This window comes from Eptatretus burgeri, chromosome 7 (genome assembly GCF_056783735.1).
Source record: "Eptatretus burgeri isolate ZD-2024b chromosome 7, Ebu_testis_v1, whole genome shotgun sequence".
Lineage (NCBI taxonomy): Eukaryota > Metazoa > Chordata > Myxini > Myxiniformes > Myxinidae > Eptatretus > Eptatretus burgeri.
Genome location: NC_140967.1, coordinates 32,798,113 through 32,820,612, shown reverse-complemented (window position 1 = coordinate 32,820,612; position 22,500 = coordinate 32,798,113). Strand labels below are relative to the sequence as shown.

At 40.9% G+C, this 22,500-nt stretch overlaps 1 protein-coding gene across 2 annotated transcripts in view; it reads right to left on the bottom strand.

The window, feature by feature from the left end:
* Positions 1–22,500, bottom strand: part of RYK (receptor like tyrosine kinase) — a 182,525-nt gene that overhangs the window by 37,122 nt on the left and 122,903 nt on the right. For both annotated transcript variants that reach the window (XM_085887970.1, XM_085887971.1), the window contains exons 7-10: positions 6,719–6,819; positions 5,967–6,092; positions 3,964–4,050; positions 3,678–3,747 (exon numbers count right to left, since the gene is read on the bottom strand). In XM_085887970.1, the coding sequence (XP_085744096.1) occupies positions 3,678–3,747; positions 3,964–4,050; positions 5,967–6,092; positions 6,719–6,819 (384 nt within the window). The remainder of the gene's footprint in view (positions 1–3,677; positions 3,748–3,963; positions 4,051–5,966; positions 6,093–6,718; positions 6,820–22,500) is intronic.

Genomic DNA, 22,500 nt, shown 5'->3' with positions numbered 1-22,500 from the left:
CTGTAAAAAACAAAATTAAGCATAGTACAGTCATGGAGTTGATGCAGCCTAACTTCATGCTTCAGCCAAAACTTATGTGCAAGATTCTGAGGAGGAAAAGGGAAAATGGTACAGCTAACAATAAAAGTGGTCAAGGAAAAGAAGCCAAACTCCTCAAAAGTGATGTTAAGTACCTCAGGGTATGTTTTCTATGTGACAGCCCATGATCCAGTTGAGATAAAGTGAATGACCTCACTGAAAGTACTTGTGTTAACATTTTTTCAAGAAAAGGAAGTTAGATACACAGCGCAAAGTAATCTCAATGGATCTGTAGCTTTCCAAAAGTATTTGCCGAGGGGAGGTAACCAAACAAAAAGGCTAAAATGGGTGGTAGAAATGAAAGTGGAATGATTAAACCTGCAAAAAATATGCTCTTCACAGATGAGTCCAAGTTTGAACTGTTTGACAAAAATCAATGGCAGTTTGTTTGAAGGCAGACCAGGAAGTGTTATAACAGTGAGTGTACAACAGCTACAGTTAAGCATGGGGGTGGATCAATACAAATGTCAAGCTGTATTTCAACCAAGGGTGGCATTAATTTACATAAATTCGATGGTACACTGACTACCAACAGGTACAGGCAGGTTCTGATCTGTCATGCCATTGCCTCAGGAACACATCTCATTGGGTGGGGATTAATCTTCCAATATGACAATGACCCTCAGCATACAGCCAGTGGTGATAAACTATCTAGAACTTCAAGGGGTTGATGTAACACTCATAAAGATACCTAGGCCTGCACAAAGTCTTAATAATAACTTCACTGATGCTACATGGGGTGACAGAGATACTCGTGAGAAAGTCAAAATGACAACCAAACCCCTTGGATAAATTGTGGAAAGTGCTACAAGACATTTTTCATCCATTGATAAACTGTATGGGACTAGAAAAACAAGGTGTCACTTTCTATATAGAGCAAAGGGCTCACATATCAAATGTGAACGGATTGTGAAATGTACTCATTTTATTTTTATATATTATCTGTAATAATACATTTTGTACGTGTTGTTTTCATCTCTGAATTTGCAACTACTCATTAATTGTGAATATCGTGTGTGCATTTCAATAATTGTTTCATACACAGTATGCTCACGTGTGCACATACACACATACCTAACAGGTACCTATAACCTAATAATAATTTTTCACGATGAGTGGATTAACATTGGAGTTGTGCAACTCAGGAGCTTGATCATCTTTGAGCAGTGAAGTCAAGGTGTTGCATTAATGAGTACACCATCCTTCGGAGGGATGTTAAACTGGATGTTCCATCTTAAAAGCATTTGCTGTTGGACATTAAAAAGATCCAACAGTGTCTTTCACAACAGTGTCCATTGCATCCTGGCTCTAAATTCCTGCCCCATGTTACAGCACCCTGCCAAACAGTGGTGACCTCTCCAGAATTGGTTCCAAGCCAGCAACCATCCACCACTTTTTATGAATGTACCAATGCTCTGTGAACAGTACACCTTGACCTCGAAGTTGTGTTGTCTGATTTGATCATTTTAATTGGGAATGTCGACCTTGGAGTTGCATTGTTAAACCCAACCATTGTTCATCTAATTTTGATTTATTCAGATAGATTTGATATTCATTGCTCCCTTGTACAGCTAGTAAGTCTAGTGTGTTAGTCTTCCATTCGAAAGATGATTTGGACTTCTCTTTTTTTTTTTAAAGAAGAAATGAGGCTCAAGAAGCAGCTCAAACGACAAAGGATAAAGCAGGTTGACAGACTGACAAATGGACATAAGGGAACAGATGGCCAAAAAATTAACACATTGGCAGGAAAGGGGGGAGTGCAGGGAAGACATGTCAGTAAGAGTGGGAGTGAATGCAGGAGAATCCATGTGGTGGCAACGGACAGGAGCTGTGAAAGGCCAAGGGAAAGAGCTAGAGACAACAGAAACAGGGAATCAGTTTGACTTCTCTGGCTTCTGGCTTCTTGGGGTATGAACAGTGCTCACATTACTCCTTCATCGCTAAATGTTGCTGGTCGTTATATATGAATGCACCTGTTTAATTATTGCAAGAGGTCATGGTGTTCATTACTGGGCATGTAAATTCCAGATATATTCATGTACTTCTTTCAGTTGGTGCTTTTCAGTTACCCTCACAAGATCAGCTCGTCGCTTTCCTTGCTTAGATATATAAAATCTCAAAAAAAAATAAAAACAACCAAACAAGTTCGGAATGACACCACATTACAATGCCACAATACGACACCATGATCCTCTTATGGAATACCATCACAACATCTTTTGATATTTTACCTTTGTTATGGGATTGTGATGGATGAAGAAGATGAATGAAGAAGAATGACGAATAACCATGAAGAATGACACCACATTACGATGCGACAATACGACACAATGCTCATGACTTCACTCTATGGGAGTTTAGAAGCATATCATTGTGTACACATTTGAACGGGTGGCCATTTTTTTCCCCCGTATCATCCCTATATACTAGCAGATACCCATCTATGATGGGTATGGGGGACAGGACGGATCACAATACTCGGTTACGGTAGTTTCTTTGGATGTTTTGCACGCATTCAACAGCTCAGTTCATATTGCTGGCGTGTCTGGGTGCCCATGGTAGCGTTTGAGACCGATCGCTTTAGATTGTTGGCCTTGACACATAGTGCCGGATGAGTAATACGAACGATTTGACATATTCATCGTTTCTATATTATCTCCATCACCAGATTAACAACATGGCAGGATAAAAGTCGTAAATGCTGAGTTGAACAAACGCCCTGAACTCATGGACTTGGTGAAGTAAAGCACATCGTCTGGGACCCGGCCATCGGTTTGCCGCCGAACGCTGCTGATTGTGACATCATCGATTTCCTCGTGGAAAATTCTATCTATATTCGATTTTTAAAATCTGCTCTCACCTGCTTAAATACATGGAACACATAATGTGAAGATTTTGGAAGTATGAACAGAATATGTTCTGAGAAAAGCGAATTAGAAGTTCCAGGTTTACGCCCATTATATTATGATTATATTCAATTTTTTGAATCCGCTATCACCTGCGTAAATACATGGAACACATAATGTGAAGATTTCGGAAGTATGAACAGAATATGTTCTGAGAAAAGTGTGTTAGAAGTTCCAGGCTTACGCCCATTATATTATGATGGAGTACTACCGTACTTCATGATATCCACATCCTCATGCTCATCCACCACCCACCTAAAACTTCCGAAAACATTATTTTCTTATGCATATATAAATTAATAATTCCCACTTCAAATGGTTTATTTTAGGAGTCATCAATTTATTACAATTTCAAAAATGAAAAATGTATTGACACATTAACTCCACCCCCTTTAACTCCGATATCTTGCAAATCCTCTTCATTACATTTTACATTACATAATCTTTGGCACACTTCCCAACACTCTTTTTCTCTTGTCAGCCTGCTTTACTTCTCTCAATTTAGTCCTCTGTGCTTCCTTTTATGGCTATAAAAAATAAATGGTCCCTTACACTGATGACATTTAAACACTTTTTCTGGAGTAATTACCCTGGCCAAAAGCATCTGAAGTGGGGTGAGGGGAGAGAGGGGGTGGGTGACGGGGGGAGTTGGAATGCACCAAAAAAAGTTGAAAAAAAATATGTCAGACATGCCTGTGGTGGAGGCCTCTCAACTTGCAGCTCTCAGTCAACATCAGGACGACTTGTGATTCTGAAGCATGTTCTGCACCCACAGAGGAAATATCCAGGTTGTTAGTTGCATTTCCATCCAAACACTGTTCCTTTCTCCAGTTCTTCAAACACACAATCAGCTTCATATTTATCAGTGAATTTTCAATATGGTCCATTTTTAAACTGTTGAAGACATAATGCCAGCAATAGACGGACTACATATTGAAGAAAAATAAAAATTAGTGCAAAGGAAAGTAAAATAACGCACCTGTGACTGTTTTCACAAAGACCTCTTTCTTCAAAGTGGGGTCTCTTTCATCAGCAAGTGTCCCATGATAGATTCGACCAAATGTACCTGGGTAAAGGGTTAGCAGGTTATCGAGAGAAGGGAAAAACAAAAATGTCCACTACCTTACAACTGTATTACTGTTCCTTGCACTGGCATCATAATAAAACTATTTTTTCACAAACCAAGAGCAATTCTTCAACTGTGAGTAAAGACAAAGGATGCTCTGGCCAGAAGCATCCAAAGAGGGGGAAGTGCCAGCCCGAGGTGTCCAAAGAGTGGGGAAGCCCCAGCCAAAAGCGTTTGAAGAGGGAGGCAAGCCGGGGCCTGAAGCGTCCGAAGAGGGAGGGAAGCCCCGGCCTGAAGCGTCCGAAGAGGGAGGGAAACCCCGGCTTGAAGCGTCCGAAGAGGGAGGCAAGCCCCGGCTTGAAGCGTCCGCAGAGGGAGGGAAGCCCTGGCTTGAAGCGTCCGAAGAGGGAGGGAAGCCCCAACCTGATGCATCCAAAGAGGAAGGGAAGCCCCGGCCTGAAGCGTCCGAAGAGGGAGGGAAGCCCCGGCTTGAAGCGTCCAAAGAGGGAGGGAAGCCCCGGCTTGAAGCGTCCAAAGAGGGAGGGAAGCCCCGGCTTGAAGCGTCCAAAGAGGGAGGGAAGCCCCGGCTTGAAGCGTCCGAAGAGGGAGGGAAGCCCCGGCTTAAAGCGTCCGAAGAGAGAGGGAAGCCCCGGCTTGAAGCGTCCGAAGAGGGAGGGAAGCCCCGGCTTAAAGCGTCCGAAGAGAGAGGGAAGCCCCCGGCTTGAAGCGTCCGAAGAGGGAGGGAAGCCCCGGCTTGAAGCGTCCGAAGAGGGAGGGAAGCCCCGGCTTGAAGCGTCCGAAGAGGGAGGGAAGCCCCGGCTTGAAGCGTCCGAAGAGGGAGGGAAGCCCCGGCTTGAAGCGTCTGAGGAGGGAGGGAAGCCCAGCCTGAAGCTGTTTTTTTTTCTGAACTGAAGTTCTGAACTGAACTGAAGCTGAACCTCTTTTTTTTCTCCCTAACCCTCAATCCCTTCAATCTCTTTCCTTCCTCTCAGGCTTCAATACAGCAATTCAACATCATCTTAACCACCCACCCCCCACTCCCCTGCAAGTCCACATCTTTTGGGGTTTCCAGTTTTTCCTTCCACCTCTGTGATGGCTATAATCCAACTTGTTCACCCTGTGTCCTCCCCTTGCTGTCATTATTTCCTCCATGCCTTATATTTCTCCAAGTCTCTCTCTTTTTTATCCCTCAACCCTGTTGCTGGTGTGTGCTTCCCCTTCCCCACTCTCCACATCTATTTCTACCGTTCTCTTAATTCTGTTATATCCTGATCGATTCTGTATTCTTGCTCCTCCCTGATCCTTGACACTGCATACAAAAGAAAATCTCTGAACTAACTCACAGCATGCATGTTCCCTGTATATGGAGATACCAAATTTCTTCCATTGTATTCATTCTCTCATTATGACTCTTGCACTTTTAGTTTCTAACTAGATGACCCATGAACCCATTGGGTTCCCGTTGTGACAGCGGTTGATAAATAAATCATTTCAAGGAAAAAAAAAAAGATCGCTCCAGCGCACTATACCGCTGAAGTTGTTTGCATTGATCAAATATTTCCGAAGAGTACTTCACTGAATCGGGCATTGATTTTTAAATAATTTTCTCGTTGCCAGATTTGAACGAAACTTGATACAGCACACCACAGGAGAATGGTGAGTAATGTGGGCCGAAATTTTTGCGCTATCGTGTACGGTTTTGGCTGCATTTCAGGAACATACATATATATATACACACAAGATGAGAGTTTCAGTTATATATAGATGTATTACAGTATTATAATTTGTTGTTTTGGGCATTCATGTTTGATATTACTTTGAATGGTCTGACTTCAAGATCAAAAACTGCTTGACAATTTCCCTCAAATTTTTCAGACGTGATCAGGGTACCTATGGGTAAAACACTGATGTGTTACCTTCCTGAAGCACTTGGTGCAAAGTGACGCGGTCACGACTCAATGCAATGTCTCGCACACGCCTCTGTGCATCAGCTAACTGCATTGGTTTCAGCTCGTTCCGCTCAATTTTCAGACTTGGATATGCTGCCGTGAGGGGGAAAAAACAAAACAAACAAAAAAAACATCAGTCTTGCTGAAATTCCTATTCACTGCAGTTTTTACTTTTCTTTTGCTTTTGCACTGCGAATGTCTGATTTTATAAAACTTGAAAATATTTCAACCAACCTTCATTTTATTCCTCTGGGCAAACAGAAATTTTACATATTCAGAAGCAAGAAACCTCTGGCTCACTATGGCCCACGAGATATTTGCACAATGCATAAATATCGGCAGACAGAGTTTTCAACCACTGGCTAACCCTTAGTCATGAAGCTGCGCACTTGCATGTCCTGTGGGGCATCCTGATTGTCATTCATGCTTCTCATGGGTGATGGAGCCAGCAGGTGCAAACCCCAGGTCAGGCAAGAACAAGTAAAGGCAAGAGTTGCAAGCTTGTTTGAACAATCTCTATGGTGTGGTGAAGTGTACACACCTCAATGACATTACGTGAGATGCTACAAAATGTACTTATAAAGGTTGTCGCTGAAACCTCTCACGTTCCCCAATACTCTGTTTTTCATACTAACAAAATAAACAAAACAATTCTGCTGCTGGAAACCTTTCTCGATTAAAGATAATGTGGAGTATACAGAAAATTGCGGTTCAATTACCAGAAACTGGTGCAGCATTATTTGGAGTGTCTGCCCGCAGGCACTGCGTTGTCTGTGTGGATGGCTGAGACAAGCCTTGGGTACTTTCGCTGTCGAAAAGACTGACACCACACAGCATACAAATCGCACCGTTAGCCTACGACTGGTGACATGGAACCATTCTGAAGCACCGTGTCAAATTAAATCCCGAGCTATCTTACTTAACATTCATCTTGGCAAAAAGAAAAATCAGTACCGAGAGACAATTGGTAAGCAAAACAGCACCTCTTAACCTACCTGTCATGGAACAAACACCATCATTAATCCGACAGAAACTTTAGTGTCGTTTAAGTACAGAGCCATACAAGGTTTAACAATATCCTTACATCAACAGCAGAGCCAAAGCAAAAGGACTGACACAATTGTCCTGGTTTGAGATTTCTAATTAAAGAACATCACTGTCCAACTAATCTTTCACTTGTGATGTGCATCCAAGCCAGTTTGTTTGTGCCAATCAGAGTCAGCTGTAGATAACTCCTTTTGACAAAGCCAAAAAGGTGGATTTAAACCAATAAGTTAATACCTCAAATACCCCACCATGGAGACATCCATGTCATCCTTGCAGTGTGAATAAATCTTATACATAACAGGCTTCATGCTGAGCAATGGTTAATGGAGAAATTGAGCCTGGGAGGGGTACTGCCAAACCCATTAGATCATTCTTCTTTGAAAAAGAAAAACTCACTTGGGGGCTCTCCTTTAAATATTCTCACCTGGGCCAGGTGTGGGGAGTTATCTCTTCAACCAGGCTCCCCCAAAAAATGAGTTTAACCATTACCGCTTATGAAACATGACGACAATCTACCAAGCACTAGTACTCGAAGTAGCATCCCTTAATTTGACGAGTACACATGCAGCAAGCGAACAATTGTGCACGATATTAAACAACCCATTTTACTTAACAAAACCATTAAATAGTGTGTGTAGGATGAACACAAACTTGCTTGTACTTTTTGAGCAACATACAAAAAGGAAAACAAGACAGACAGACACATACACAAGGATGGATCAACGATTGTGGTTTCAGTTCCCTGCGATTTTGGCCGAACCAACACAAAAAAAAATCAAGGAAAGAAATTTACCAAGATCTCAAAAATTTAATGAAAAGATCTTGGAAGCTGAAAAGCATCGAAATTTGTAGCAGTGAGAATTGTAGCAATGGGAATGATAAAGAAGAACCTTACAAAGATCATACAAACCATCTCTGGGAACATTACTACAAACAAACTACAGTTAGAAGCTGTCTGGGGCTCAGTGACGATCCTGAAAAAAATCCCTCGTATCAGAACAAAACTGAGAACAACACAACTTCACAACTTAGCCCATCATTTGTGATCCCTTACCAAAATGGATGTCAATACATTGGGTCCTGGGAGGACTCTGTTCCACGTTCTGAAACCCGCAAATGGAGATAACAACTAACCAGACAGACCTTTCATTATCCTGTCATGATCTCTCCCTGGGTTGATGATTATTTTATATTTTTTATGGTGAGATTTCTCCCACTTGAATCCTACGTGGGTAGTTCACACTCATGAATGCTAAAGACATGGCAAAAGGACTGTTAAATGCTTTTAATCTCTGCTGGCTTCTTCTTCTCTTCTTTGTCTTTTCTTTTTTCCTTCTTTCTTCAAGATGAAACTCAAATTCAAAACAAAAATATTTCCTTCCTTCATTAGTCTTGACCCCATCCCGACCATCACTTGTTATGTACTCTGCTTCCACCGTGTTTTTGTGGTTTGTGCGTGCATACTCATAGCTTTTCGCAGGCATTTTTGCACAGGATTTTTGATTTTCCATCGTGAATCACGAACCGCCGGGAACCTAACCCCCCTTTTTCCAGTGAAATAATACCCCACTATTCGTGGATTCGCTATTCACGGCATTTCCAAGGAACATAGCGCCTGCAAATAGTGGGGTCCGACAGTATTTATTTAAAAATAAAATAGAATAAAAAAAAAACCGACTGTACACATGGAGTTCACCTGATGGGCAACAAAAATCAGATTGATGACATTCTAATCAAGAGAAGATGGAGAAGTGCTATGCGTTTTACCAAGACTCAGCCATGCGCAGACGATGGGACAGACCATAACTTGTTTGCAGCAAAACGAGTCTAACTGAGAAAGGTTAAAAATAAAAATAATAATAATTACAAGTCTGGAGATAATTACAAGTCTAATAATTACAAGCCCAATACATTCACGAGCAATGTACATGGTTCGCTTTTTTATTTTTTGACCTTCGAGGAGATGCCAAGGGCAAACTGGTGGGAATCGGGAAAAACGTAAATGATGAAAGTTGTAGTACTCGAAGAGCACTACTTGCATACCAACTTTCATTCGAAACTGTTGAAAACCCTAGGAGCTTGATGGCCAATTTATTGATTTTTTTGACATTTTCTAAGTTCGTGACATTGTGACCTTGACCTTGGGACGAAAATGAAAAATTGAGCTCCGTAGGGCCATGCAGGTGTCATTGGGCTAACCAAATACTGAAACCCCTGCCAGATTCGACAAACCCCCTCGGAGAAGATGTAACTTGAAATCGGCTACCCCCTAAAAACACGTTTTTTTGGGCGTCGCTCCACCTATAATGGGCACAGCATGCCCATTCTCAGGAAAACACAACTAGATCATGATACAAACCTCCCACCCAAATTTTATCAGGATCGGATCAAAACCCACGGAGCTATGCTTGGGACAGACAGACAGACACACACCCATAACGAATATAGTGGTCACTTACTGACTCGTGAACCAAAAACTGACCAGATATGACCTTGAAAACATATCTAAACTAGAAGGGCACTCGGTAGAGCGCATACCCCCAGCACGTAATGCCTGATCCATGAGAACATATCGGGCCCAATACGTTTTTGAAATACCATGCGATACAGCATGTCTGGTGTTGGCTTAATGGGTAGGGTGGTGGGCTTGGGATCTGAAGATCCTGAGTTCAAATCCCACTCAGCTGTTGAATTAATACCTGGTGGGGTTGACTCTGCCTGTCATTCTTCAGTGGTTGGCAAAATGAGTGCTAGCTTGCTGGTATCCTGTGTCGGAGTGGCGACCCGACCAGGAGTGTGCCCAATAGCCAAGGAGTCTGCTTAGGCAGCACCAATGCTCTGCACAGAGGGTGGTCCCAATGGATGGATGCTATACAGCACAATATCGTTTTTGGCCATATCTCTCAATGGTGAAGAATCACATTAAAGATTAAATAATTCTCGTATCCAGATCTGGATTTGGATCTTCACCAAAATCGAATCAATTTGGGCTTGGCACACACCCAATATGTCCACCAAGTTTCATCCAAATCCGTCCGCAACTTTTTGAGATATCATGCTATATTTCATTTTGGGCCAATCTCTCAATGGTGAAGAATCACTTAAAAATTCTAGTAGCTGGATCCAGATCCAGATCTTCACCAAAATCGAACCAGTTCGTCCTTGTCACACATCAACGCTGTCCACAATTTTTTGAGATATCCTGCGCATAGACATGCAAACAAACAAGAAGACGAAGTCGTGCAGAGCACGATACTTGCAAAATCCAAAACACAAATTTGACCTCACAAATAATTGGTGGTTGAATTTAATGACCAAATTTGCAACTCCTCTTCAAATTTCAAGTCAATCGAATGAAAATTGACAATTTTAGAAATTCAGCCTCTGTTGACCTTTTGGCCAATGTGAACCTCCAAAAATAATTGGTGGTTGAATTCAGTGACCTGAAATATAAATCGTCTTCACATTTCAAGTCAATCAGATGAAAATTGAGGATTTTAGAAATACCACCTTCGTTGTTGATCTTTTGACCTTAAAAACAATAGGTTTCTTCCTTATGACAAAGTCTACCATGTGGTGAAGTTTCATGAAGATTAGTTTAAAATTGTGACCTGTAGGTGACAAACAGACAGACAGACAAACAGAAAGAATAACAAAATCGACTAACCAATATAATTGAAAAATCTTTGATTTTGCAAGTAACAGAGAGATGGGTGAAAACATAACCTCTTTCACCTTTGGTGGAGTAGGTAACGAGAGAGCTCATTGAACATGACCCGCTGCGCAGTGTTACTTAAATTGTAATAAAATGATAATTTAAATGCTCTGAACCTACAAATAAAAAAAATTATGAAAGACGATCGGGATGAGAAGAATTTTAAAAAATCTGAAAGTTTACCTCAACACGACTGAAGTAATCTAGAAGTAATTCTGAACACCACCCCATCCGGGACGATCAGGAGGAATTCTGAGCCAAGTGCGGTAAAACGACAGACTTGTCTTTCCATTCATGTTAGGATTCATGTTCAAAATAACATTTGATTTCAAAAGGTTGTTGTTCGATCATAAACTGATAAAACAGAAAGATGGACGGACATGAACCAATTGCTTAAGGCCCAGTCACACCTTGACGTTTTAGCCAGCGATGGCAACGTATTAAAATGTATCTAAAACGCTGGCTTACGTTGAACTTTTGATGTTTTTTTTTTAAAGATTTGGACGTATTCATAGCGACTTGGTCTTATGTATAACGCATTGGTAATGGACACAGAACGTTTCGTTGTGTTATAGATAACTTATACCAACAAATGCTGAACCTGTTGTCGGCCTACACAACCGATGCCCAACGATAGTCTAACTTAGGCATAGCGCGTTGCACGCATCGCCGACGATGTCGTGACGTAGCCTATTAAAAGGCTGATGCACAACGATTCGAATCATAACTGCCGTAGAAATGGAAGTGTCAACATCGCGGTCACACCTTGGCGATCTTGCCAACGTATGCCGACCTAAGAAAAATGTGTCTAAAACGTTGGGGCACGTCAAATACGGTATGAGTAAGTTTGGTATACGTGAGTAGAACGCTAAAGTACGCTATCATACGTCGTAGTAAGTAGAGTACGTCAAGAAATTTTAAACATGTTCAAAATTTTACGACGTACTCGGCGTTATGACACACGTTCCGCATGCGATGGGGATAAGTTTTACACACGATATGTGGACGCTTACACACGTCCACAAAGGCTACTTATAAGCTACTCATAAGTCGAAACACGTCGCGGTAATGTCTTTTTTACGCGAAACTTATTTCTAACTTATGTTTGACGTGCTTTGAACCAATTCTTTACGTAGTCCCAACACACATTGACGTATGTAGCCGTATTCCAATTCCAATAACGTCTTCCGGTCGACAAAAAAAAAATAAATGAACGTGTTTCTAGCTTACAACTGCCATTTAAAGACGTGTTCCCAGCGGTTTTGGGAATTGGTATATAAAAATGCTGCTCATAAAAGGGGAACCCAACAGTGTTTTCGAGTTCCTTTTTGAGTCGATGTCCATGTCAGCAGTAACAGTATCAGTAACAGTATCAGTAGTAGTTTGTTCATGTTGGCAGTTGTAGGTGAGTGTGAGGGGGAGGGTGTGGGTTATGATGGATCGTCCTTGCGTTTAACGATTTAAATGATAAACTCAACGATTTAAATGGCTGCATCTCCACTATTGAAAGTAGACGCTTGCGCTCAACAATTGGATTTTTTTACACTCAACGACTTTTAAACGGTACCACTCAGCTATTTTCATTGTTTACAATGAACGATTTAAATTGCTGTCACTCGCCTTTGTTTTTTGACGCTGGCGCTCGGAAATTTTAATCGTTTCTATTGAACGTGCTAAATCGCTCAAACTCCACTATTGAAAGTAGACGCTTGCGCTCAACAATTGGATTTTTTTTTTACACTCAACGACTTTTAAACGGTACCACTCAGCTATTTTCATTGTTTACAATGAACGATTTAAATTGCTGTCACTCTCCTTTGTTTTTTGACGCTGGGGTTTGGAAATTTGAAGCGTTTCTTCTGAACGTGTTAAAACGCTCAAACGCGACTATTTTAAATAGATGCTGCCGATGGACAATTGGAATCATAGCCAAGCTAGACATCGAAGTGTGAACATCCTCGTCATGCCGAAGAAAAGTTTGAAGAATGCTGCAAATAAGTGTCCTGGCCGTGGCCGTGGACGCTGACGCAAGGACGATCCATTATACCGACGTCTTTCAGCCTATGAGTAACTTAAAAGTAACGTCTGTCGATGTGTGGCAACGATCGCGTAACGTGCCAACAACACGTTAATCATAGGTTAGAAATAAGTTTCGGGTAAGCTAAACATTACCTCGGCGTGTCTCAACTTATGATTAACTTATAAGAAGCATGTGTTGACGTCTGTCAACGATCGCAGACCGTGCATACAACTTGTGGCCAACGTAGCGGAACGTGTGAGTCATACGCCGGCATACGTCATGAAATTTCAAGCATGAAAAAATTTGAGGACAACCAAAAAGTACAACGTTTAAAGCCAACGTACAACGACGTATGGCAGTGTTTTTCAGCGTGCTCTCAATGTTATCAAAACTTACCCATAACGTATTCAACGTGTGCCAGCGTTTTAGAAAAAAAATTCAAAAATCGGCATACGTTGGCTAAAACGTCAAGGTGTGACCGGGCCTTTAGCCAGGAATGGCAACGTATAAAAATGCACGTAAAACGTTGGCGTACGCTGAAGTTTTGAGGTTTTTTTTATATAGTTTTGGTCGTATTCATAACGTGTTGGTCGTATGCATAACGTATTAGTAACGGGCACAGAACGTTTCGTTGTGTTAAAGATAACTTATACCAACGAATGCTTAGCCTGTTGTCGGCGTTCACAACCTATGCCCAACGATAGTTTAACTTAGTCATAGCGCGCTGCACGTATCGGCGACGAACTCGTGGCGTTCTCTGTTAAAAACCTGCCTCACACAGATTTAAATTATAACCGCCTGAAAATTGGAAGTGTCAACATCACAGTCACACCTTGACGATTTAGCCAGCGTATGCCGACCGATGAAAAATGTGTCGAAAACGCTGGAACACGTCGAATACGGTATGCGTAAGTTGTGTATACGTTCGGAGCACGATGAAAAACAATGAGGTACGCTGGCATATTACGTGGTACGTATAGTACGTCGTGAAATTTCAAGCATGCTGAAAATTTTACGACGTACTCGACGTATGGCTCACAAGTTCCGCATACGCTGGCATAAGTTCTCGGCATGCTCCGCAATCGTTTACACACGTCGGCCACACGTTACTTGTAAGTTACTCATAAGTCGAAACACGTCGAGGTAATGTTTAGCATACCCGAAACTTAATTTTTAACCTACGCGTAACGTGCTTTGAACCTATTAGTAGCGTGCTTTGAACCTATGTGTAACGTATCTCAAACGCACATTGGCATATTTAGACGAATTTGATCGACGTCTTCCGAACGACCACAGAACTTACTGAACGTGTTTCTAACTTACAGCTACCGTATAATGGTGTATTGGCAGCGTTTAAGGGAATTGGTATATACAAATGGGCTTCACAAGAGGAACCCATCAGTGTTCCAGACTCCATGTTGAGTAGATGTCAATGTCAGTAGCAGTGGCAGTAGCAGTAGTAGTAGTAGTAGTAGTAGTAGTAGTAGTAGTAGTAGTAGTTCGAGAGAATTTAGTGATGTCGATGTTAGTAGTAGTAGTAGTAGTAGTAGTAGTAGTAGTAGTAGTAGTAGTTCGAGAGAATTTAGTGATGTCGATGTTATTAGTAGTAGTTCGAGAGAATTTAGTGATGTCAATGTTAGTAGTAGTAGTGGTAGTAGTAGTAGTAGTTCGAGAGAATTTAGTGATGTCGATGTTATTAGTAGTAGTAGTAGTTGTTCGAGAGAATTTAGTGATGTCGATGTTAGTAGTAGTTCAAGAGAATTTAGTGATGTCGATGTTGGTAGTAGTAGTAGTAGTAGTAGCAGTAGTAGTAGTTCGAGAGAATTTAGTGATGTCGATGTTATTAGTAGTAGTTCGAGAGAATTTAGTGATGTCGATGTTATTAGTAGTAGTTCGAGAGAATTTAGTGATGTCAATGTTAGTAGTAGTAGTAGTAGTAGTTCGAGAGAATTTAGTGATGTAGATGTTAGTAGTAGTAGTGGTAGTAGTAGTAGTAGTTCGAGAGAATTTAGTGATGTCGATGTTATTAGTAGTAGTAGTAGTTGTTCGAGAGAATTTAGTGATGTCGATGTTAGTAGTAGTAGTAGTAGTAGTAGTAGTAGTTCAAGAGAATTTAGTGATGTCGATGTTGGTAGTAGTAGTAATAGTAGTACTTTCAAGTAACTTGTTGCAAAGTGTGAACAACGTTCGTGTAGCGTGCTTACAAAACGTTACTCATAGGTTAGAAATAAGTTTCGGGTACGCTAAACATTACCTCGACGTGTTTCGACTTATGAGTAACTTACAAGTAACGTGTTTCAACGTGTGTCAACGATCGCATAACGTGCCAACAACTTATGGTCAGTGTAGCGGAATGTGTGAGTCGTACGCCGGCATACGTCATAAAATTTCAAGCATGAAAAAATGAGGAAAACCCAAAAGTTCAATGTTTAAAGCCAGCGTACTACCACTTATGGCAGTGTTTTTCAGCGTGGTCTTAACATATACAAAACGTACCCATAACGTATTCGACGTGTACCAGCGTTTTACACAAATTTTGCAAAAATCGGCATAAGCTGGCTAAAACGTCAAGGTGTGACTGGGCCTTTAGCCCCGCTTTTCTCTTCACGTGCGTAGGGTAACAATATGCAGTGAAGGTAAAAACAAAAACAAAAAAAAAATAAACCGTTTTTGCAGAGCTGTACTTAATTTACAGAATGCAAGAGGTTGAAGATATTGTAAAATAAGAATCCAAAAGCAACATCCCAAAAGCAAACAGAGAGAAGAGGCTAAATGGCCATCAGAAGAGGCAATAAATATTAGACAGAAGAAGACAGATGTAAACCAAAGATGCATCAAAAGAGGACATTAAGCAGCTAAATGCCAATTTCCACCAACAAGCTAGGAAAGACTGAGTTATGAAATTCATCCTCCTGAGTTATGAAATTGAAGTAAGTGGAGAATGTGAAAGATAAATTAATAGACGGTCAACGTTGGGGAGAACAGCAATGTCAGGATTGATAAAGATCTGGAAAGACAAATATGTGACAAACCAAACCAAGAGGAGACTGGTGAATGATCTAGTATTTCCAGTTTCAACGCATGGGTGTGAATCAATGACGATGAAAAGGAAAGAAAGGAAGAAGATAGACAGTTTTGAAATGTGATGTTGGAGACGAATAAAATAAACAAATCAATCTTGAAGAAATTAGATCACAATGTACATTAGAAATGCTGACACGAAAACAGAAACTGCCATACTTTGGACACATCATATGTGCAGAAAACGAAGTCTGGATAAATAAACCATGCTGGGTATGGTTGAGGGAAGAAGAGGAAGAGGAAAACCTTGTCTGTAATTGATGGATGGGGTAAAGGCTGTAACCAACCTGTCTCTGGCATCCATCCATCCATTGGGACCATACTCTGTGCAGAGCGTTGGTGCTGCCTAAGCAGTCTCCTTGGCTATTGAGCACAATCCTGGATGGGTCGCCATTCCGACACAGGATACTAAGCAAGCTGGTACTCATTTTCCCGACCTCAAAAGGATGAGTCAACTCCACCTGGTATTAATTCAACAGCCAAGGAGATTTGAACTCAAGATCATAGGATCCCAAGCCCACCACTCTAACCATTAAGCCAACACCAGGCATTGTCTCTACCAGAGCTTCAGGAAGCAGTCCAGGATAAGGACGTTTGGAGAGATCTGATCATGAATTTCACCAGAAGTTGGTCATGACTTGATGGAACTCGATACCTATCAGCATTAATTTGTTTTTAACTCAACTTGGTTTTATCATCATAAACAACTAAGTATATTCCAATTCCTTTATTTTCAACTTTTCTCAGTCGTTCTCTTTCATAAACGAAAGTGATTTACAGATAACGCAACCGGCTCATGTCAATCCACCCCATCAGCTAAGCGATCGTATGATAAAAGCACCAATCTTTACAACTACCACATATGCAGTACTTCTTTCCAATGACTGAGCTGGCTGGGCCAGACATAGCAGGTCGAGTAAATCAAAGGCATTTGGAATGGTGCGGATATGCTGCCAAGGATGACCATTTTCTGAAAAAAACAAACATGCCAACCCCAACAATGATGAAAATTATAGCCGAATCCCATGATAATGAACAGCAATCGGACAAATGGCATTTGTGCATTTGGCTGTAAACAGCTTTTGGCTCTGTGCACTCAGCTATAGCATTTGACTGTGCTCTGCAGCTCTATGGGGAAAGCAGTCTCTACTGTTCTCGGTTCACTTGCATTAACGAACCTTTGTTCTACACGTTAGATATCGAACACGATGAGACTCAAAATAATAATTTTACAACGGTCAAGAAGACAATTCCCAGAGAGAAATGTCCCACAAAACAAGCATTTCTAAATGCGGTATCCACGTGACAATATAGAAGCATAATGAGACTTAAGAAGTTAACGATATAAAATAGATTGAAGGCCAAATAAGCTCAATAAAACAGATGAGCAATACTTCAAGATAATTTCCATATGAAATGAAAAAATATATAATCAAGTGCTGAACTTGCATTAGAAATGGCACAGACATGTGCTCAAATGCTCAACTACTGTCAAAAGGTCTTCTGATCAAAAAGCGGTCTCCACGTATAAAGGTAACAAAAGCCAAGAGACTGAGCGAGAAGAAAACCACGTCATCGATGACTGATGGTGAAAAGTTTGACAGAACTAGAGAGAACTAGAGAATTCACTGAACTCTCTTGAAGCCAAGAACGTGTAGTTTCCTGTTTTTCAAAAGCATAACACAACCAAAGTAACCAAAAAGGTGGTACTATTAAAATCAAACGGCCTGAAAATTTTGCCATAGAATCAAAAACGTACAACTTGTACATTTGGGGGAAAAAGGAGAAAGGAGAGTGTTTTTTTTAATGCTATTATTTATTTTCCAAGTTCTAACTCTGGGGTTCTAAAACTTCAATAAAATCATAGTGAGCCTTTGTCCCCTTGAATCGTACTGATGAGCAATTTTTTTGCTTCTGGCTAATAGTATACTTGTACTCATTGAAAATGTTAAAATTTGATGGGGCAAAGGCACATCCTCCCCCCCCGCCCCCCCCCAAACACTATATTAAGAAATATAAAAGATATCAACCCACTGTTCACAAGGAATAAATACCAAGCTTTGGCACAGGGGGAGGCTTCTTGGCTCATCATGCCTGTGCTACACCATCGCCAGATACGATCACCCTCCTACACCCAAGCGCCTGTCAAGTCTTAACAATATCTATGAACCAGTCTTTCCCCAATGTTTCAAGATACCTATCTAATTATAGATGAAACATATCTACTCTTTCTGCTGCCACTACCTTTCCAGGAAGACCATTCCATACATTCACGACTCTCCGACTGAAAAAGCCCCTGCCTTATTACTGTCCTAACTCTCTTGTTCCTTCCTCTCAGGCTATTTCCCTTGTCCTGTGAGTGTCCATTCTGCTGAAAAACTTTTCTGTACTTATTTTGTCTATACTCTTAATTATCTTAAAAATATGAGTTTCCTTACAAGGAACTTCGACACAGGAGGAGTCCATTAGGCCCATCAAAGCCTGCATTATTATGACCCACCTATGGTTGTTTGTACATGATATACCATTTTCAAATGCTGAGTGTCAAACAAGGAAGCAGCACATATAATTTTTGAAGTTTTTGGTAAGTCCCAGCCTCGGTTCTAACCACCGACATCACAGAATCATAGCGGGCACCTAACCCTAATGCAACCAAGTCTGGTTCCACCATCCAAATTAAACATCTCTATCAGATCACCTCATAATTGCCTGATTTATAATGTATCAAGTCCTGTCTCTGTCAGGCGCTCATCATAGGCCAGTCCAGCTATCCTGGAATCAATCAAGTAACCGTACGCTGAACCCCCTCTCTGACAACTCTGGCCTTCCTCAGATGCGATGACCAAAACTGCACACAATATTCTAGATGGGCCTCACCAAATTCCTATATAGTTTTAAAACTACCGCTTTTGATTTGTAATATATCCACTACGAATACAACCTAAACCCTGTTTGTCTAACCTGGAGCAGCCTGGCGTTGTGCTACCTGCTTACCTCCCATATCTATTACCACCCCAAGATCCTTCTCCTGTGTGACACGATTCAACCTTGCCCCTTGCATCATATAATCTCTATTTTCATTATTCTTCCCCATCCCCAACACCTTAAATTTCTATGTTAAACTGCACCTGCCAATCGTTTTCCCAATTTATGAAGGTATCTAGACTTTAATGAATCTGATCACAACCATATTTGCTATCGACCTTACCTCTATGCCTTGTGTCATCTTCAAATTTCGAAAGTACACTCTTAACCTCACTATCCAAATTTTGATGTAAATTAGGAATTATACTGGTCTCAATATACTGGCAGACACAAAAGTACATGGACGGATGATCGGTTAGCTGGATGAAGCTCATTTTAATGTCCTTAATCATTTTAATGGATGAAGCTTCTCAATGCATCTCCAACCTTGGCAGAAGGGCAGGGAACAACAATATCACAAAGAAATAGAGTACAATCCTCCTCAACAAATACTCTTGATTCTAGAACAACAACAACAAAAAAATTTGACTTCCAGTTTGGGGTTGTTCCACGTGTAGTTCCTTCCACCTGGATCAAAGTTAAGTTTTCCGAACTGGATCTGGAGTGTTTTCTGTTATATTTTTGTCCCTGTGTGCTATTTGTATTTTAATCTAAAGTTTTCAATGATAAATCATACCTTATTGGCAATATTGCTGAATGTTTTTTTTTTCGTGTAGTTTAAGCCTACTCGGATAGCCAGGAGCTAATTGTCTCGGTTTAATCCACAAACCTGTACAGAAAGAAGTATCCATACAATAAAAAAAGAGATTTTGTCAGGAATGGCAGAATGGCAAAATAACAAATCAAAATGCTGGGATAAGGATGAGGATACAAGGAAGCACATCACTGGTGAAGTGATGATGGTCCTCGGGGACCAGGAGGTCTGTGCTCTAGCCACAGAACTCACTCGCAGACCGTGCCTTGGCCCTTCTGTGCTGCTGATGCCTGCAGTATCCAGAGATTCCGGAACACCTGCCACTCTATCATGCGCTCCAAAGCTACTCCAACTCTAAATCTCTGACTCGAACAAGCAACCACCCCTTCACCCCCTAAAGACTGGGGATGCATTATGCCCTTCCAGCATTATTGCCCTGCTGCGATAATAGCGCTCCATGCTAGCCAAGGAAACGAGGGGTAAAACCTCCACAGGGTTGTGTGGGACTGCTGGTAATAAAAACAAAACAATAATAAAGGGGAGGGGGGTCAGTTTTAATGGTTGAAGTGGGGTGAAGAGCATCCCGGATCTGAGGGGCAAGTGCCCATTATGCTAAAGAATGAAAAAAAAATTAAGTTCCTCTTTAACCACATGACCACAGGTGTATAACCATGTAATCATTTTGCAGACATGATATTATTTACACTCAGTCACCACAAAAAGGGTTACCATTGCTTCCCACGCATTTTGCAATAGGATAATACAGTACCGTATTGATAAATGACGCGATGCTGTGAAAACAAGGGATTTTACTAATTGCAGCAATGACGATAAAAGCACTTCAGAAAGGGAAAGCTGCACACACTCAGCGCAGTATCGATCAGAAAATTACATAACCACGTAATGGGCGCTTCACATGAACTGACAACTTCTCATTGCATCGCCCCTGCCAAAGCTGTGCCAACCATGCCAATTATAATATTGCGCATTATTAAGAATGCCGCATAGAGAAGACAAACACCTAAAATGCTTGACAGCAGCAAGGAGAAGGCTTTTAGAACTCCAGTTTCAATTCACTGAACTCAAGTGTCTCAAATAAAATGTAACATTTTGATGTTATAATACAAAGACCATATTGAGATTCATTGAGGAAAACATAGCTTTCAAACCTTTTATTATCATGTAACGTACACGACATCTTAGCAATCTGCACGAAAAGGCTTCCAAATTGGCCTTCTTCGGGTGCAATGACCCAAGGGGCATTACAAATGTTTAAATTTATTAATTGTGATTTTTGTGATTGCTATCGTACTTTTGTCTAATTCTGGAAATGACTCAAGACAGTCAGAAAACAGGATTTCTATGGACGTGCAGAAATTTCTCATGCACGCCACAAGTGCATGCAGACTCAAAAAGGCAATGGCTAAATAAATAAACCAAAGCCAAGCCAGTTGTGAATAAAAGATAAACAACCATAACAAATGTAATGAAAACACATCCCTGTTTACCGACAAGTACAGATAGAGGCAGTTGAAGTATAAGAAAATTAGAATATAAACAAAGAGGAAGAAATAGGAAAATGACAAAGAAAAATATCTTTTATATGTAAAACAAACATAAAATTAAAAGTGGTGTTATTCAAAATGAACAATTAAGTTAGAGCAAGAATATTAAGAAGGAATAACTCACCTGTTTATAAATTGCCTTGCGATCACAGAGCCAGGATCTCAAGTTCAAACCCCATAAGCTGTCGATTATTTTTTTCCATGGTTATAAATTAATGTAAAATAAAATATACCAATGTCCTTCTTTCGACATTTAAATTGTACACAAACTTCTCCGCAAGCCTTCATCATTGTATGAATGTAGAAAATTAAAAGAATAAGGAACAATAACCACAACCACAGTGAGTAACGATTTTTCTTTTTTCACCAATCCTGCAATCCAAATGTCGACCAAAGGACATCAAGAAAGGTCCTGCTGGAACGACAAGGAACAGTTCAGTTTTCAGGCCAAATTCCCTGAATGCAGGGCCCACTGCTTTGCAAATTTAGCTGTTGTGGACAGCAGAGCGCTTCGTAAAGTTGTCTATGGCCTGTATTTTATGTGATTATAATGCTTGCCTTATTGCGCACTACTCAGGCCGAGCAGGCTCCGAGTGGAGCGAAAAAGGAAGAGATTAGTTAAACTCACAGTTAAAATCAATAATCACTTGCAGCCTAAAGAACCGATCAATGACATGAAAGTTCAGCGAGAAATCGTTCATTCACCACCTCACCCCTCCCCCTTGCAAGCGTAAGGTCCCCCCCCCAACAAAATAAATACAAGTGCAACCCAGTGAAACCGTCTTCAGCCCCCAACCCCCCACCGCAACCCCCACCCACCTGTCCCCAACGAAATGGAAAATAACCTTTGCATAGCACAAGGTTTAAATATGCCTCATCGAAGGAAGGTTTTCCATCGGCAAACAAATTGACGTTTTGAAACAGACCATGGAAATTGACATTTTTATCGGCATCGGCAAACAAATTTCCAGTGGCACCTTCACAACCCCTCGTTGATTGGCATGGGTGGGGAGCCTAATAAAATTTGTATCCGCCGATCTCTTTCATCAATTTTGTAAATTTAATAAGCAGCTCGACCACGGCATATCCACTCCACCAAGGACACTGCCATTACTACCGAAGCGATAAAACAGAAATATTCTTTGTTCAGCACGTACGAAGAGAAGAACAAAAATGGTACGATCAAAATAGGTGCTCTTCCGGTGCTTTTATTGAAGAAAAAAAAGGTAACCTCCACAAACATAATCAATTAGCTGCTGCAAATGACGGTGCGAATTAAAAATCACACTCCTCAAGGAATTAAATTCGGGCTTACAGAGCGGAGGGGAATTCAATACAAATGAGAAATGACGTAATGGGTGGTCATGCTATAATATACCATCAGTGGTGTTTAG